This window comes from Nyctibius grandis, chromosome 11 (genome assembly GCF_013368605.1).
Source record: "Nyctibius grandis isolate bNycGra1 chromosome 11, bNycGra1.pri, whole genome shotgun sequence".
Classification (NCBI taxonomy): domain Eukaryota; kingdom Metazoa; phylum Chordata; class Aves; order Nyctibiiformes; family Nyctibiidae; genus Nyctibius; species Nyctibius grandis.
In genome coordinates this window covers 8,390,271-8,409,684 of record NC_090668.1, presented here as the reverse complement: position 1 = coordinate 8,409,684, position 19,414 = coordinate 8,390,271, and the positions used below count along the sequence as shown (strand labels likewise).

Sequence of the window (19,414 nt, the reverse complement as noted above, 5' to 3'; positions counted from 1 at the left end):
TCCCTTTAAGCCCTTTAGCTTAAAAATATCCATGTTTATTTAATTTAAGTTTTCTAGACTTAGAAGACAGCTAAAAAATCAGATAATATCTTCTGGGGTCTTGAATGGATTGCAAAGCACAGCACTGTGTTACATTTTAACCTTTCAGCTTCTTGTGTGTGACTGAAAGGGTAAAATCTTTATGGATAAAGCCTTTACCAGCACTGCAGCATAGGAATACAAATTGTATAAATGGTGCATATTATCGTGCATTGCACAGTAATTTACTCTGTGTGCTTCTTATGAGATTGCCAGGCTTTCTTGTCATATCTTCTTTAAAATGGCTTCTTGTATAGCTTGTTTTATGAAACAGAAGTGAAGTGCTGTGGCTTTTTTTCTTGTGTTTGGTGGACTGCCTTATTAAAAGCAAAAAGAATGGTTTTTAAATTTTACCAGTGTTTTTGCTACTTGTGCTTCTGTTATTTCTGTGTTATTTCAAAATCAAGTAGACCTCGTGTGGATGTAATACAAACAAAAAAATTAAAATTTTTCATGGAAAGTAATAGGTAAATGTGTAAAACCCAAGCCAGAAGACAGATAATGTGCTTTAGTGTCAGTAGCTCTTCAGTCTATTAGTTTAGTCCCTAATACAGGTTAATTAACATGACTGGCTATTTTATATAACTGTGCTGCTAAGGTGGAGTCAGCAGGGCTATGGCTAGCGCTCAGGATGTGTTACGCAACTGCAGTATCAGAGCCAATTCATTTGACACTTCTCTCTCTTTTTTATCTTTTATAGTGTGCCGGTCAAATAAAAGTCCGTGGGTCTGTCTGACGTGCTCAAGTGTCCATTGTGGAAGGTGGGTACAAAGTGTTAGTGTGCAAATCTTTTAATCAGACCTTTATCTTTTTCCTTTGTTGCTTGACTCTGAGGCAGTTCATTCAAAATTCATTCATTCAATTTCCTGTATGTCTTATAATTCCCTGAAATAAACCTTTCATGATCTCATTTAACATTGTATGTTTATACTGAACACACTTCTTTGCTACCTTATGAGAGTCCAGAGATTATACTCAACATCATTTTTCTTCCAAAAGAAAAGTGGATGGTGAATGTGTGTGCTGAGCTCAAGAAGTGCCTGGAGAACTGCTCATTCAGTGGATTATTGTAAAGTTCCATTCTGTAAAAGATGTTTCTACTGTAATAAGATTAAACCATTGAGATTCTTGGAAACCCACAAATCCAAAGTTAGCACAGCTTATTTTGAGAAAAATAACAACTGTCCAGCTTAGACAGAAAATACCTTAAGTGTACTGTAGTGTAGTTTTGGAACAAAGTTATTGCCATAACATATAAGGACTACCTACCACCAGAATTCCTTCAGAGTACACCTGTTTTTTTGTCTGTATTAGTTGAAGTACACCGAACGAATTTGTAGAGGACTGGTGCAGCCAATGCTGTTGTTTATGTGTCAGGATAATTGTAGAAACTTTGCTGCTGCATAAATGTTTGAGATGCACATATTAATGAGAATGCAGTTAGTGTTGACATTTAGTATCTGAGATGTGAACATATTCTCATCTGTAGGGTAGCATCTGTGCTGGTATGCTTTTATTCTGGAAAAGTATCATTAAACTTAGTGGCTTTGTCTTTTAAAGTGGATTCAATAACCTCCAGGTTTTGTTTCTTTGATCTGGATAGCAGCTAAGTGCCACAATTTTAATAATGTCTCTTATTCAGAGTTTTCAGCACAAACCCCTTTTTTGTCCTCTTTTTATTTACTAATTTATTTTATAAATTTATACTCAGTGAGAGTTAAGAGAGGGGGAGCTACTTCATGTTATGTGATGATGTGAAATAAATTGTTTGGAATATTTTACTTGTTACCAATTTAAAAAAAATATTGTTACTGCCCACATATGACTTTTCTTGTGTGCAGTTAGTAGACATTGAGTCAGTTATTTATGCTGTTTGTTTTGACTTTTCAAACTGCTCCCATCCTTAGAGTAGAGAATAATTGAATGAGAAGTATGTAATATACCTTATGATGGGAACACTTTTGATCATGAAAGCACACAGCGTATTCTTCTGTTCAGATAACATTTGAAATTAAAGGAAGAGAAATAGAGCTTTTCAGATCTTCACGTGAAGTACATCCTCCAGGTCAGAGTCATTTGGAACATTACCGACCATGTTAACAGCAGCAGAGCATTTCTGGTGGGAGCATAGCTTTATAAACCTGTCATTTGCACTGTTAGGCAGAAAACCAACTCCCGCAAGCACAACTGTCTCATTGGGGTTATGACATAATTGCTGCAGGATTCTGCCAGCACAGCGGTGTCGGTAACCCTGTGGCTTTAGTGCCTTAACTACTAGCACAGCTGTGTTAGCAGAATTATTTACACGTGCATGTGAGAACAAGTGTAGAATACAAAGACCTTCATGTGAAGCATGTGCAGAGTTCCTGTCGGTTAGCATTACTGAATTCAACAAGCAAGAAATGAGGGAGGAGGGAATTCACCTGAGGTCTGGCCAGGCACTTCTACGTGATTTTCAGCTGATACTTAGGGCTCTTGCATTTGTAATGACACCTTCTAAATTAAAGATGCTTAATTCTCTAAATCTCAAATTTTGAACATGAAAATGCTCATTGTGTCAGCAAAAGAGCTGTAGGATTTTAGATTTCTTTTTCAGTTACTTGACTTCAAGCCCCAGAGCCTTTCAAATGCACAAACTTAATAAAACGTAAAATGCTCTAATATGAAATTGTGAATGCAGAATGGGAAAGCTTAAAATGGATGTGCTTTCATATGGGGGTCAGCACACTGTTAAAGTGATCACAAACATGATCTCCTGGGTGGAGAAAAAAGTAGAGCTGTAAGAAACGTATATGGGGAAGCAATGTGGAAAACTAACCACGTTACAGGTATGGAAAAAGGGAGCTAACAATTTTCTCAGTGTGAAGGTGCATCAGTCTGCTCAGGGCCCAGATCCTGGGGTTTGGTACAAGGATGCCCGTTTGTGGTTGCTATGAAGGAGATAGCGAGATTAATTTGGACAGTGTGAGAGAGTAAAGGGGTAAAAAGTTAGAAAATTTAACCAATGTTTTCACACAGGTGAATTGCCTATTTTAATGCCTGTGTAAATATTGGATGATTACTAGGCTGCCTTTTTTTCTTCTGATTTTCGGTGACTGTTGGTTAAGTAACTGTTTAAAAACAAAGTATAAGACTTTTTTCTTTTTCATTTATTTTAGATATGTGAATGGCCATGCAAAAAAGCATTATGAAGATGCACAGATTCCTATGACCAATCATAAGAAGACAGAAAAACAAGAGAAAGTTCAGCATACTGTGTGTATGGATTGCAGTAGTTACAGTACATACTGGTAAGGGTTTAAGTGCTGTAATTTGACAACTTCTTGCATACTAGAAGGTGAAAACTTTAGACTCTTGTGAAGCATTGTATCACACACATTTTTGAGCAGTTCATCTCTTGATTTCCAGACCTGGCCGCTTAAAAACAGTGATGAAATAACCCTCTGCTTTTGCATGTGTATTGTAGCACTGGTTGTGGCTAAACTCCCACATTTCAAATGACTTAGCAGAAACTTCTTTGAAATAAATGCTATTTATGAGGTTTTGAGTTGCTTCTGTTTGCTTTGGGGTATGTTAAGAACCTTTTAATTGCAAAAGCTGCTGTTTGGTTGTAGTTATGCCTTCCGTCAAATTGGTGAGCCTTTCACATATCCTTTATTTGTCAGAATATCAGAAAGTAAAGTAATACACTATAGTTCCTGCCCAAGAGATGTGAACTTGAGGTGTGTATGTGTGTGTTTTGTTTGGGGTTTTTCCAACATTATTTTTTTTTTCTTCACTCTGAAAGAAAGGCTTCTTTCTTTTGGAGATTTGGTGCAACCTATATGAATTTGGGAAAGTGATGGATCCTGTTGTGCAGCAGCATCAACTCTCTGGCAAGATTAAGTAGCAGCATCTCAGAAGTGATTCTTTTAACAGAAGAATGGCCTGGGCTGATTTATCCTATGAGTTTCTTAAAGTGAGATATGGGCACTGTTTAGGGAGATTTAATAGTTACGCTGGTAATGTCAGGTTCCCTATCTTCCTTGTTCCTTGGAGAGCAAAGACTGGAAGTCTATTGAAAGCAGTGCTTCTGTGTGTTCAGCATCTTCCATCCTCTTCACCCCTAAGCAAAACTGTTGACAGCTGCTTCCCCATTTCCTGTTAGCTTCATGCTTTCCCATGTATGTCATTACTTGTGCGGTGTGGCAGTGCAGGATTTGAACAGTGCAAATCTAAGGGAAATCTGTGTTATGGTCTTGTAAAATTACTGAGTGTATAGCTCCACTGATGGGTATTTTATTCAAATAATTGAATATCTTTTGTGTACTTCATCAGGGAAAAATCCATTTTCTGAAGTTTGGGTATCCAGTGTTAGGAGGAGTACTTCTGTAGCAAATATTTTTATCCTCTGCAGATAAAATCACAGTTAAGTGGTCTCACCTGAAGAAATTTTGTTTGGAGCAACTCAGAAGTTATTCAGATGGTGCATGCAGCAATGACAAAAGCTGTACAGGTGTTAAGCATAGAAGAAAGGTTTGAGTAGCTTTGTGATGTACGGGGATTTTGCCTATATTTACATTTTATTTAAATGACCAGCATTTTTATCTGCTCCTGTATGAAAACATTAGAAAACACAAAATTTTTCTAAGTGACATATATGCACAGGTTAGCTGCATGGGAACATCTGTGGGAAGCTAATTCCACTTTCCCAATGAATGCTGTTAACAACTGAGTTCTATGTTGTGGCTTTTTGATTTGTTTGAAGTATGGCCTGTCTTCTAGTCACTCTGAAGGTAATAACGTGTGGAGGAGTTTTAGCAGGGTATTTGAAGTCTTGATTATATCTCCATTTACTATGACAAATAGTGTGCCCAACTTGCTGGGGCTTGATAAGTTATACTAGCAAGTCAGAGCACCCTGCTGACCTTATCCCAAACCCAATGTGGGCATTGCAAAACAATGACAGCCAAACTGAGGATTATGTGATCTGTTACTGAAACAAGCTATGCTTGTGAAGAGCAGGTAGGCACGCACTTGGGAAGCTCACTGGTGTTTCACAGCGTATTTGTGGTAGTACAGATGAGAAGCAGTTTAGCATGTGATGTCTTTTCTGCTGTAATCGAAGCAGAAGGCTGAGTCATCTATGGATGAACTGGAACTAATTGTAGAGCTTTGCCTTGGGGAGTTCCTGTTGCGTATAATTCACTAGCAAATTATAACTCTCCTGTGCTAATGGCAAGCTGAACAAGTTTCAAAAGCAGTGTATCTTTGCTTTCATTTAGGATATTTCAGTTTTTTCCCACCTGATTATCAGAAAAAGATACCTGGATTTGTTATTGCACCCAATTTTTTCAATGGAAATGAGCTTAGACGTGTAAAGATGAAGCAGAAAGCATTCAGACCAACTTCTGCCCCTTTATTTCAGACAGTACTGTAGGGGCTGCTATCAAATAGTGCTTGCCAGTTAAAGCAAATAGTTGGGTGAATTTGAGTCATAACTAGCTACTGTGGAGGCTGAATTTTGAAATGTTAGCTTCTTCAGAGTAGACATGAATCCAGTAGACAGTGCTATGTTAATGCAATGATGTTTCTTTTGAGTGAGCTTTTATTTAAAGACTAATATTTTATGCTAGCAATGTGGGCAACCTCAATAATTTGAAAATCAAGAAAATACCATCCTAAGACTTAACTGAATTTTACTTCTATTGTAAAAATAATGGAGGTATTTTGAGGCAATGCTGGATTTTTGTCCTGGTTTTGCAAGGATAAAATTTATAGAATCAACTTTCTGTTACATTTTGTTTCAGTTTGTGGCCAGCTGTGGGATGGTGATCAAGGCTGTTAGCAGTTAAACCCAGGGCAGCTGCCCCAGGCTGGCCCATAGATGTATTCTATAACATTAAATGGAAAAGCTGCTGGGGATCTGGGGGTCTTTGCTATCTTCTCCCTCTTTCTCCTCTCCTCTCCACCGTTGTGATCCCTGGAGGAACTTGCCACCACTCTATGGGCTGAGTATAACTTTGCGTCTTTTGTATTAGTATCGATATTGGTTTTCTTATTTTATTAAATCTGTTTAAATTTCAACCCACGAGTCTCCCTCCTTTTCGCAGTTCCCTTTCCCAGCTGGGGAGGGGACATTGGGTGATAGAACTGGTTATTCTTTAGCCCTGGGTGCAGGCTAAACGGAGACACACTTATATTTTTATTTGAAATTTTGTTTACTGCACAGAGTTAAATGCTCTTGTTGCATTTTTATCCTATGGATCCCAATTTACTGTGTTCCTTAGCTTGCAGGATAGTAACAGTGAACAGGCCTGTATGGGCTCTTTTGTAAGCAGAATGCATTTAATCCTTTGCTTTTCTTTGGCCATGTTATAAACTTCCATGCAGTCATGAGAGCACAGTCCAGGGTTTGCCTTAGCTATTCTTGTCAGTCCAAGGGGAAGAAATACTATGTGACTGTTGAAGCTACCACGGTTTATTGAATTTTGTTTCTAGTTCACATGCAATTGTCCTGTAAACCAAAACCAGATCAAGCAGTCTCCTGTAACTGCATTTCAGTGTGGAAGTCTGTGTGTGTATGTTTTTTTTTTACGTGATCACAAGCTTTCAACATAGCTTTGAAAGGAAAATGTTTCAGTTCTGGTGGGCCGGTGGTTAATTTTTATTTTTTTAATCTGGGATGAGGTTTTTATTGTATTTTTGAGTTTGGTAATGTTTTGAAAAATGCAGGCATGCTTGAGGTATCATTAAGTACTGGGCAACTAGGGATTTGCTTTCCGGAGGGTTTTGATCTTTCTTTTATGTCCTCCTAGTTGCCTGTTCAGTCTTCATGGTGGAAAAGTTGAGAGAATGTTAATCTTTTATTTATTGTGAGAGTATGAGTCTCTTGATTCTTTGGTCACTTTTGAGACAGTAGATGCAATACTAAATCTTCAGACTGAATTGTGTTTGAGACCGTAAGCACTGAGAGAAACAGACTCCTGAATTCCACTCTTTGGAGGTAATTGACCTTTCACTTAGTTCTAAAGTACTAAGCACAATGAGTTTACGAGAAGCACAGATCTTTCTTCTCTTCAAGCTATTGTACGATGCTTTCTCCTGCCATGTTAGTGGTTGTTTTTCTGCGCACGAGAAGTAAAATGATATGTGTAAGAAGCCTGCTTTCAGAAATGTGTTTCCTGAAAGAGGACTCTTATAAATTTGTTTTTGCTGTGCTAGTGCACAGACAGTTGGTTAGCACAGAAGAAGAAAGGCTGCCCTGTTTATGTATTTGCATAATATGTTTCCCATGGTCCTTTAATCCCAGACACAACTTGCAGGTCAGATTTCTGACCCATTAGCCTCCTTCTTATCTTTTAAAGGAACATGGTTGTGCTAATGTCTTCCTCCCTGCCTCCGCCTGGGCTGATGTAAAAATAACTAAGTGCCAAGGACTTTAAAAAATTCTTTTTCAGTCTTTCTTTTTGTGATGATGGTTCTATTTAAAAAACAGACTTACTGTGCTAGTGCATGAGCATCCAAAAATGAGATTGCTTAGGACCATTATTTTGCATTCTACAGCCAGCGGAAATTAAAGAAGTTAAAAAACCTTTTATAAAGACAGTAAAACTTGAGTTCTTAGTTTACTCATGGAAGGTGTTAACACAACTAAGGAAACTTGGATTTTCTTAATTTTTCTTGTCCTGTAATTCTTCAAATCCAGCTGGGGCTTTTAAACATAGCTTGAAGTTGTGTAACCTACTGAAACGGCCAGCACTAAGCGTAAGTGTTTCTCGAAGCAGTGCATACATTTGCTGGCTTGCTGCCATTTTAGCAGCAAAGGAGGCCAGAAAAGGCCAGGCCTTGGAGGTAGCAGAGATGCTAAAAATAGAAAGTGTATAGAGAGGAAAATATTGTCCTAATCCATATAAGGGACCCTCCTCGAAGTATAGAATTTGTTCTGTGCGATTGCTGTTAAAAGCATGTTGTAGAACTGCTGTATGCAAGAAAGGTGTATTGTTAATTTGTGATAATCCTGAGGATCACAAATACCTGTTTTGAATGTCAGCTTCACATACAGGAAGTAATCTTGCAGCAGTTTACCTTTCAGATGTGTGGACTTAGCAAATTTTAAGCTATTAAAGTATAAACTACTTCTGTGCTTTTTACTTCGTTTATCCAAAATAGATTGGTGGTAGTGCTGTTATTTCTAGTAGTAATGCTGAATCCTGTGTAGCAAGGGAGGTGGTTTAAAAAACCTGCCCATTATAAAGAGAAATAGCAGCAGCTTGTCTTGTTTTTAAAGGAATCTTAAAATTACTTTTGCACTGTTGCAAGGAGCCTGACATTTAGTGATTGATATTTTGTTTTATTCCTCCATTTGGGGGAAAGTGCTAACTTGCAATTTTATGTAAAGATGTAACTAGTGTGTGAGATCACACTAAAAGTAAGGTTAACGTGATCTTTAGGGCATGGGAGCAAGCATTAAATCCTCTTTCGGCAATAGGTTGGCTTAGAGGCTTTCAGTGAGCTTGCATCTGCTTTCATGCCCTGTTTATAAATGCTAGTAGCTACACAACTAGGGTAGCAATGTAGTTGTGCTAGTATACCTGGGGGTGTGGACACACTTGGTATAAGGGAGTTGGGCTGTACTGTATCCACCCACACCATATTTACCTCTCACCAAAGCTGGCCTGGGTAGGTTGCGCTGATGGTTGTCCTTGAGGTGTGGTGTCCTGTGAGAGTGGCAAATGCAGGAACACTTCATTAGGTAGTTGTAGGTGGCTGATAAAGCTGAACAGGACTACTTAAAACACAGCTGAAAAATAAGCACGTTTACAGACTCCTTCCCCTTCCTGAACTAAGTAGGTCTGTGGCAATCTTTAAAAAAAAAAATTCTGTTACTAGCTATAGCTGTCTTATAACTTGTAGATCTTGCATAAGTATCCATAACTGCTGTGTTCAGTGTTTGTTTGGAAATTTTGAGTGTGATATTCATTTCTCTTCTGAGAGGCAAAAATCAACAGAGATCCTGGACAGGCTGGTCTTACAGACTCCTTTCGGTGGCAAGGGCCTTTACTTTCTCAACTCTGTAGACTCTTCAAGAATTCAGTGTTTGAATTAACACTAGCAATGCTGTTGCCTTTGAACTACGTCACAGATTTATGCAACAAAGAATGTTGTAAATTCCAGTCGTGCTTGAAGTCGATAGCTTCGTTAACTTAGGAAGCACGGATCTGCTCCCGCAGAGGAGTAACCTGAGACAATGAGGATGTATTTCACATTTGAATCAGTCCTGTGCCAAAGAGAAAGGAGAGAAATAGCTAGGGTTCTGATATTAAACATATCCAAAGTAAGTTAGTTTTCTTCACAGGAAGTGTTCAGTTGTCTGCCAGAATTTGAAGCTGCGGTTGGATGCTTCACAGTAAGCACAGGGCTGACAAACACTGCTCAGAGCTGAATTACCTCGGTGGGATGTGGGAGAAGGGAAGTTGTGACAAGTCTCTGCTCCCTTTTTGTCGCAGTGCTCTCAAAAGAGCTGGTGCAAGTGCTGTTGAGTATTTTCTTACCTTCCTGTTTCTCATGCCAGAGTATGGGTTACCTAGTTCTTGAGCTAGCTCTTGGCTAACCCTGCAAGAGCACTGTGAAATGTCATCTGCAGCTCCTGTGCACAGCAGTAAGGCTGCCGCTCCGCTGACTGCCTCCTTTGAGAGAGACTTGAGGAGGCTGCACAGAATTCTTGGTTTACTGACGTGCAGGTGTGGATTCTGCAGGGCTGGCCTTCCTGAGTGCAGCATTTCTGTTTCTTGGTTTTAAGGGATTTTTGTCCTTCCTTCCCTTCCCCTTTCTACTACCCCACCCCTGTATACAGGCATCATCTTTCCTTCACAAATGGAACAAAGAGCATGGGTGAGAGGATCCACATCACTCTTGGACCTCTGTTCCCCCTTTTTGTGAGGGCAAGAAATGCAAGGGATTTAAAATACAGCAAAGCAGCAGAAGTAATGCCATCTTGCAAGTGTTCTGCTTGTGACAGTTTTCTTTCCTACTCTCTAATTTCTTCAAATCGATATGTGTACTGTGGATTGACGTGTACCCAGGAAAACAGTGAAGTAAGGTGTGGGGTTTTTCCCAGCATTCCCTAAAAGACCCTCTCTCCACCCCCCCCAACCTCCCCCCCTTAGAAATAGTCTGTAACCTTTGCCTTTGTGCAATATATGTAGCGGTTCAAGCCCACAGTTTGAATATTAAATTATAATGAACAACTCTGCTGCTTGGGAAATGTGAGATTTTGTAGAACATTATGAGATTGGTGACTTTTGTAACCCTTGCTTCTGCTGAGAGGCCATTTTGATTTGGCTTCACTTTACATTTGCTTTGAGGCAGTGAAGGGATCAGCTTCTCTCTTTTTCAGCTCAGTTACTTACTTTTGCATGCTCACCCTGAAAAAGCTCAAAATAGTAGCTTAATTTTTATAAGAGTTTCTGTATATATAAAAACTATATGAAAGATTGAGTGATATTTGTGGTTAAAGCACGAGGTGTGAATTGCCACAGACTTCTGGTGTGACTTTGGACTCTCTTAGTTCATCTTCCCTGGTCTGTTTTCCGTAGCAGTAACTTTTGTATTATGCGTGTATCTGTTGAGCACCGCAGGTTTTAATGATAGCTTTACAGTATTAAAATAAATTGATTAATGCTATACATAAATAAAAACTTTGTATTCTGTTTACCTGATGTCAGTTGATCTTTTCTGATAAATCTTCTGTGGATTGTCTACTAATGCTGCTTTTGGTTACACTGTATGTTTGAATTTTTGTTGAACTGGAATTAATTCTACATTGGGACAAGCAGTACATTATGCTTCTGATTTCTAATAAAGAACTGAGCTAGAAGAAAAAACATGTAGTAAGATAGTGTGTGTACCTTCTCTTTCTGTAGGGTAGTTTTCAGAGGGAAACGAGCTCAGTATGTAGGTCTTACGCTCCCCTGTTCTGCTTGTAGTCTTCCACTGAATCACTCAGTGCTTCCTGCACATAGGCTTGCATGACTGTTTTGGAGTACTTCATGGAAATCCTTTGCGCATTCTGATAAATGTTTTTCTTGCAGTTACCGCTGTGATGATTTTGTAGTCAACGATACCAAGCTGGGCCTGGTACAGAAGGTCAGAGAGCACCTACAGAACTTGGAAAAGTAAGTAGTTTACATCCAGACTGCTTTGGGTGGACTTGTCATATTGCATTGTTGAAGTGGTAATTCTGTTTTATATGTATATATGCATTTAATATATATATTTTGGTCCTATGTGTGTGATACTGTGTATGTTTAAATACCCTGTTCATCACTGGGAAGCAGAGGTGCAGAATGGGTGCATTTGGCTGATCTCATATGTTTTGTTTCTTACACAGCGGATTTTGTAGAAGCAGCATGTGGTGATACAGGAATTTAGATACCTATTAACTTTCTTGCTACCTAGCCAATAATTACTGTCTTTTTCCACCAGAACAGAATCATAGTTTTGTCAAAACAGAATAAGTTTCTGGAGCAGAGAAATTGAAGTGAAAATGCAGGTGGAAGTAGTCTTCATATTAATTGCATAGTTTGATTTCCAAACAAGAAGATTGAGAAGGCTTATGAACTTGGAATTGTACAGAAGGGGCATGTTTTTCCTTTCGCCTTTAGCTGGCACTGTTCCACTGAAAAGTAGATATTACAGTCTTTGTGATGCAGGTGCTGTGGCCAGTGCTAGAGAGCAAATAATCTTTAGACAGTTTGCTTGGAAATCTTATATAATACTAAGTAGAAGGATGTGTGCGTACAGTGCTTCCAAATACACTTGAATGCCCCAGAGTCCAAACAGGACTCCTGCTGAGAAATTGCTGTGATTTTGAGAAGTGTCTGGATCGTCCCTGACTTAAGTGTGTCGCTTACTCTGTAATACTAACATTTTCACTATTTTCCATTCTCTTTTTGATGAGCTTCTCAGGTATGTAATGAGATGTAAATATGTTTAACCGTAATGAGAAGTGCACATTCCTATTTCAGAAATGTCCAGGAGACCTAGCTCCTTGGGAGATAAATGATACCGTGGAGGCTTCTGTTGTGTGTCATGACAGTTTTTCAATGTTTGGAGGGCTTTTTAATTAAAAAAATGAAAAAAACAAAACAAAACACACCTTAAAATCTTGAAGAAGTTATGATTTTGCTATTAGATTAGAGAGAAGTCATAAACTGGTGGAACTGAGGGGTCAGTAATTTCCAGTGATGTGGAAAAGAATAACTAATTGTTCTTGTAACTTCGTTAGTCCTATACAAATATTATAACCTTGTGTATTTTTATTTAAGTAAGAGAAGTCAGCTATAATACGTAAGCGCTAGCACTTGAGAGATTTTTGAGTTTTGGTAACTGTAATTTGTCCTGACCTTTTGAAGTTGTCTTTCAAAAGGCTTTGATGATTCTTCTGAGAGAAGTATTTTAAGGAAAATTCTGCATTAGGTATTCCTTTAATGAAGGAAAAAGATCAATATTTTAGATGAAATCTAGCATGCTAATGAGGACACTCTTCAGGGCGCATACTATAGCATGCATAACTTAATGCAATTAACTTGGACATTAGTGTTGAAAATAGGATGTGTGTCTGTCCTCTGAGGGAGATGCAGTCTGTTTTAAGACTACGAAAAGCCTATGTTGCAATCAGGAAGCTCTTTCCTGCCTTAATGATAACTGATGGCACATGTAATCACCGTGTTGAACATTAGGATGATTATCTATTGTCTATTTCACACAATATTTTGTTTTTATAGTAAATAACCTCTTTTATTTACTTTCCAACAGTTCAGCCTTTACATCAGACAGACATAGGAAAAGAAAACTATTGGAAAACTCATCTCTGAACAGCAAGTTATTAAAAGTAAATGTAAGTACGACGGATCAGGTCGTGAGTTTAAGGGGTTTTTCTAAACCTGTTGAGGCTTATAGTTGGCCTAGACTTGAAATACTTACAGTCAGGTACCCAAATTCTGCTTGGTGCACTTTGTCTTTCTCGTCTTGTGACCACACATCTAGAAGAGCCCCACTCACAAAAGAATATTTGATATTCTCCTGCATTTCTGTTGACCTAGACTTTGAGCTTCCCTGTGCTTAAGAAGGATTTCAAGTCAAGATGGAGCTTCAGGGCAGTTTGAGCTTGGTGGGATCAGTGAAATCGCAATGAGCTAGTACCTATTGGGTTTAAAACAGGGCTAGACACAAGACTTGACTTTTCTGAGCAGACAAGGGGGTTTTATCTTTTTTTTTTTTTTTTTCCTCCAGTGCAGAAGGCAGAGAAGCAGATGCACTGTCTTTTTCTAGGGTGGTAAGAGAGTAATTGTTAGGAAAAAGTAAAAAAATATAACAGATTTTTAAAAGAGCTTAGTAAAACTTGCTTTCAAAAGGAAAGATTTTCTCACTCTCATCTTCCTGCTATTTTAGCTTCACATCGGCAGAATAGCAAGCAGGAGAGGATGATCCAGCCCTTGCTAGGTAGCTGAAGGGCTACATAGTTTCTTCCAGACAAAGAATGCCCCAAACCAAACGGCTCTGTTTTCCACAGTTTGGGTTGAGGGAGTTTCTAATCTTCATAATTTCTCCCAGATTTTAGGGAGGGAGAGGGGAGATACTGACCCAGCTGTATACAACTGCTTCATTTTCACTCTCAACCAGAAGGGAGTGGTAGAGCAGAGCTATTCCTCCTTGGCCCTTGGGGCTGTGGGGCAGCCATGTACTTAGAGGGAGCTGAAGTAATAGCTGTCTTCAGTTATGAGGAGCAATCACCTGATTATGAAGAGAAGAAATTCTTGAGAGAAATATGAATGGAAATAAGAGGGTGGGGAATGGAAATAAGAGGTGGGAGCAAAGCAGTCAGTTGCTGTTTTGCAAAGTCTGTAGGGCTTTAGTCACTTTAAAAATGCACTACTTACAGTCAATTTAGGGTCCTCTGAATGTGCTGTGTATGCTTCCTGTACTGTCCCAGTCTTGGGGTGATTGAGGAAGCCTGGGAGAGATACTGGGGTTTTATAGCTATGGCAACACACAGCACCATTGTCTGGAAAACTCAAAGCTGGTAAACACCAGGAGGAAAATTCTAGGCAACATTTAGATACAGAGAAGGCAGAATTAGAAAGCGTGAACTTAATGCTGCTTTTATTCTTCTTAGTCTGTGCTGTTTTCTCAGTTTTATTAATACTTGAATATTGCCCATAGCAACAGATGATCTTTTTGTTGTTGGCACATTGGATCCTTATCTAGAAAAGACAGGGCACTGCTGTTTGCTTTAATACCCTGCTGTCTCACCCTGGGCAAGAGTGAGAAAAGAATATGCTAAGGACACTGGTGTTTGTACTTAAAAGTTTTCTTCCTTTATTGGAAAACAAACCTCTAGTCAAACAATTCTTACTGAATTGTTAAACTGCTAATGTAAATAATACTTTTTTTAACAACATATACACGGATACCCTGCTGTCGTTAGTTCTTCACCAGAGATGATGTTTGTAGTAGATCTGGGGAGGAAAAAAAGTTTTATTGGAACACTTTGAGTATGTATTTGGTAGCCTGGATTTGCACACAGTCTTTGGCGTCAAGCAATGTGTTCATTTTGAGATACTACTGCTAAAAGATAACCTAGCCTTTAAATTCTGTTAGAACAATGAAGAATGCCCAAAAGTTTGATGAACTTTCAATGTGACATTTTGTAGACAATGGAATGTGTCCAAGTGTTGCGGATTCTAGAAATCATAAATGCAACACTGTCCACATTTCTCTTCCCTCTCCTCCCAGCTCACCCTGGAGATTATTTGGCAAAAAGCAAGCTTGTCTGTGGGTAACATTGGTCTAACCTGATAAAACTCCAAGACTGTAAATGGTATATGTTTTGCTTCTCTTCATTCAACACATGGCTTTTTCTTTGCACAGTCTAACTTGACTGTTTCTTTCCCAAGTAGATGCTGTTGTCTGTCTTTCAAAAACCCTCCTGGGCACCGCAAAACCCCACCAAGACAGCAGGCTAGTGCTAGTGACTTAAAAACAACCTGCAGGCTGCCACACTGTGCATGTTAGACATGGGACTAGATGGATAAGGATTGGTATTTTCCTTTTTCAAACACACAAAGTTGCTGTCCAGTTCTCACTGAACACTTGGACTGTGAATACTTAAGATACATACACACAAATACTTTGTAATAAAAGCCTGTGATTAACTCTGTGTTGTCCCATTCTAGATTTATTTGCACAGGGAAAGATGCAGTATAGTTTTCTGTTGACAGGAAGGAGTAGGAAACAGGTTTCATGTCAAGATGGAGCTTCAAGGCAGTTTGAGCTGGTGAGGTGGTTGCTTTGGATTTGAAATTGCACTTTTCAAACAGTATAGTTTATTATTGTTTAAATCTGTGCTTATATAACAGTCCACAGCTCTGTGGGGAGAAAGTGGAGGAGAAATGATAAGTCTTTCTTTAACGTAACCATTCTCGTTTCCAGGGAAGCACCACTGCCCTCTGTGCCACAGGCCTTCGGAACTTGGGGAATACGTGTTTCATGAATGCAATCCTTCAGTCACTCAGGTACCTCCAAAGCTTTCCCATGCCTCTGTGAGAGTGGTTGTGTGCTGTAGCATTAGGCAAGGGAATTTGGCAAGTTACCACTGTATGAAAGCGTAACTGGATTTGCAGGATTGGGTATGTGCAGGTACACACAAAGTTGTGTTCTGCAGTGCGAGGGACTTCCTGGGATGCAGCGTTCCAGAGGAAGCCTGCTGTATCCTCAGCGGAAAAGGAGGCTGCCCTTTCATTGCCAAGGATGTTGAAACATGTTGATGCTTGTGGTCGCTGTGAAGGCAGAGACCGCGCTGTGGGGGATGGGGACTCACGGAAGCGGGTAGGAGAAAAGTTTCTGCAGTGCTGAGATCTTAGACGTCATTTCGTTGGTGCCAAGACCGCTGCTGTGCTGTAATTATCCTTTTGCATTTCCAAATTTGCCCGCTTTGCTGGGAGACTACTGAGTCAGGCTATAGCAGGACTAACGGGTCTCCATTTTCTTTTCTGTCATTCAGGGGTCACTGGCAGGACTTGAGGCACATGCTTCTTAAGTCCCATTAGTGGGACTGTGGTAGCAGAAGTTAGGATTGACAGGTAGCAGTAGACATGGGGTGAACCTCCTCAGCACAAAATCACAGAATCAATCAGGTTGGAAGAGACCTCTGGGATCATCGAGTCCAACCACTGCCCTGACACCACCCTGTCAACTAGACCGTGGCACTAAGTGCCATGTCCAGTCTTTTCTTAAACATATCCAGAGATGGTGACTCCACCACCTCCCTGCAACAGAAGTTGCAGTCTGGTTTGTTAGGGAGGAGTGCCTTCTGATGCCTCTGTCTGTCATGGTATCTCTTAGTCAAAGCACAGCCAAAATGTAATTATTTCAGGTAGTTGGGATGATGGTGATATTTACAGATCTGCTCAGTCATTTACAGATTAGTATTTGCTACAGTATTTCTTGTATCTTGAACTGTTGGTGATTGCCATCCTCTGTCCCTGCATGAAGTTGTGTTAATGCATTTCAAAGAACAGGCTCCAGAATACATAATGTTCTCTTTGTTCTCTGCTCTTTAAGGATGGCATTCATTTTTCCTTTTTCCGTAGTAACATTCAACAGTTCTGCTGTTACTTCAAAGAGTTGCCTGCTGTGGAGCTGAGGAATGGGAAGACGGCAGGCAGGCGAACTTACCATACCAGGAGCCAGGGGGATAACAACGTGTAAGCTGCGTGTTCCTTGTTAGCGCTGAGCTTTACAGAAAACAGCAAATGCTCGGGTAGTAGAGCCACTACACACTGAGTGTTGCAGAATCTCAGAAGAATGATTCATGGGGGACAGAATCATAGAAAAACAGTTGGCTGTGCCAAAAAAGAAACTTGTATCACTTGCAGTATGCTTATATAGGTCTGGTGCTGCAGGGGGAAGCAGTCAGATACATCAGAAAGCACTGGAGTGTAACTGTATTTAAAGTAAGGTTAAGAAGTGCTGGTTATTTGTACTCCAGACATTGTGTTACTTAATTACAGCTAAAATACAGTCATGGGGTCACGTGTCTGTACGTGAACATTTTTTTTTTTTTTTTTTAAACTAAGCCAATAAAACCTGAGTGATTCACAGTCTGTAGCTTGTTTGAGCAAGGGTTAAAGGATGATGTTAGCAGAGTCTACAGTAAAGTGGTGGAAGGTGGATAGATTTCCAAGTGAGTCCTCAACATGTGAAGTGTCATTTTCTTAACCTGTGTCTCTCTCCAGCATTAAGGGTAGGATTTTGGACATAAAATCTCTGAAGTACTGGAAAGGATATTTACCCAATCATTACAGTCTTACCCAGAGTAATGTCTGATATTTGTACCATTGAGCTAGTAACCTATAAGGGTTATAACACAAACCCATAGTAATCACCAGCTTTTACTTTCTTTCCAGTTCATTGGTGGAAGAATTCAGAAAGACACTCTGTGCTTTATGGCAAGGAAGCCAAACTGCGTTTAGTCCCGAGTCTTTATTTTACGTTGTCTGGAAAATCATGCCAAATTTTAGGTAAGTTTTGCAGAATAAGAGCAATATTCTTGATTGCAACCTTGTATTGCTGGTGTCCTACTCTAAAATGGGCTGAATCCACGGGATGCACTCTATGCAGCTTTCCCATATGCCCACAAATACACTTTTAAAAGGATCTTCACTTTGATTGACAGTTTTGTGTTCATGGGTAGTGCTTTTTTTCCCCCACCCTTCTACCACATGCTACATGTAGCAGTGTCAGAGAGGACAAACATCTCAACTGCTACAATAGTAGTAGTTGTACCTTTGAGCCAGCGCTCCAAAGGGCAGAAGAGTCAAGATAATGACTGGTAGGTAAGTGCCAAGTGCATGGTGTTGACAGAACCCAAGCTTGGCTGCAAGAAGAAAGTCATGTAGTCAGATTAAAAAAGGTACAGCGCCTGCAGGCCTAAATGCAGACATACTGGCTAAAACTTCCTTGATTCTCTCAAAATACTGTAGTCACCAGCTGGACATGAAATAAGGGCTGTAAGAAAAAAAAATTTGTGCATAATAGGCATTTTTTGCCCTTACTGACAAAAAGTAAGGTTACCCAAGTAAATTGAAGTATCGTTCCTCTCCAAGGTCTCCCTGTCCTGGCCCCTGAACCTCTTTCAAAGGAGCACTGAAACCTGTTAGGATATATTGTGCTGAAGGTAAGTTGCTCCGTGTTCTCAGGTAGTAAAGATGTTCTGTTACCTGTTACGTCTCCAGCAGTGCTGAAAAGATGCTGTGAACACATCTGCTCAACGAATAACCTGAATAACGCAAATCTATTCAATCTGTTCCTCACACTGCCAAATATGTTTCACTTGGCTTACGAGAATCAAGGAAGTTTAATACCAGTAGTTGCAAGCAGCGACCAAAACATTATAGGCAAATGAGCGTCATCCATAATGTCCTTGACCAGCTTCCCTATTACAGTCTTTGCTATAATTCTTGTTAGACTAAGTGAGAAACCAGTTCATTAAAGTTCCTCAAGCAAATTTTCAGCACTGTGGGTTCTATCACAGCTTTTAAAAGATAAAGTGCTGTTTGTTGAGGTTCTCCCCCTCCCCTTTTTGTTCCCAGTTGGCTGGGAACATGTCCATGATTAATTGCTAAGAGAACTCATTAAATCACATGGATAATAGAATCAGCTGCTCAGCAGATCCCCACTCCCACGTGATCCAGGGAGAAAATTTGAATTTGTTCAGAGCTCAGTTGTACCTTATAAAAAAGCTTATGATGCTACAATTCTAGTTCTTCCTTGTGCAGTTCTTGTGAGTTTGGGAGAAGCTGGGTGGACCTACATGTGAAAGAAAGCTGGAGCCAGCAGCATGTTAACAGCAAACCAGCCACTTTGGCTTGTGCTTGTGAAGCCTGAAGTGATGGGGCAGGGGAAGGAAACGTGGTTGGAAACTGGGTTTAATTGTTTTAGCCCAAAGAGATTTCAGTTGTTAAAGGTGCATCATGCCTGCCTCCAAGGACTGCAAGTGCTCTTCTTCTTGCAGAAGGTGATTGATAGAAAAAACTGCTGCCGATGCACTCCATGGCTCTCTGTCTCCTATTGCATACAGGGAGTAGAGAGTATCGTTTATAGTTGCTATACGCACTGCTGGAGTGCCTCTGAGCTCTAATGCTGCTGTGGAAGTCCTGCTCCTTGACTGCTGGGCAAAGCCTGCTGCTGTCGTTCTCCTGCATGCTGAGATAGTTCTGTAGCCTCGTGCTGAGTTGCAAGATGTGTATTTTGCTGATTTACTGCTGTATAAATAGGGTGCTCTGTTTTCCTA

General features: G+C 39.8%; 1 protein-coding gene across 4 annotated transcripts in view; it reads left to right on the top strand.

The window, feature by feature from the left end:
- USP3 (ubiquitin specific peptidase 3) overlaps positions 1-19,414 on the top strand; it is a 90,127-nt gene that overhangs the window by 58,219 nt on the left and 12,494 nt on the right. For all 4 annotated transcript variants that reach the window (XR_011049038.1, XM_068410955.1, XM_068410954.1 and 1 more), the window contains 7 exons: positions 779-839; positions 3,237-3,368; positions 11,151-11,234; positions 12,877-12,958; positions 15,553-15,635; positions 16,713-16,826; positions 17,529-17,642. Coding sequence is in view for 3 of the 4 variants with exons in the window: in XM_068410954.1 (XP_068267055.1) it covers positions 779-839; positions 3,237-3,368; positions 11,151-11,234; positions 12,877-12,958; positions 15,553-15,635; positions 16,713-16,826; positions 17,529-17,642 (670 nt within the window). In the remaining variant the exon portion in view is untranslated. The remainder of the gene's footprint in view (positions 1-778; positions 840-3,236; positions 3,369-11,150; positions 11,235-12,876; positions 12,959-15,552; positions 15,636-16,712; positions 16,827-17,528; positions 17,643-19,414) is intronic.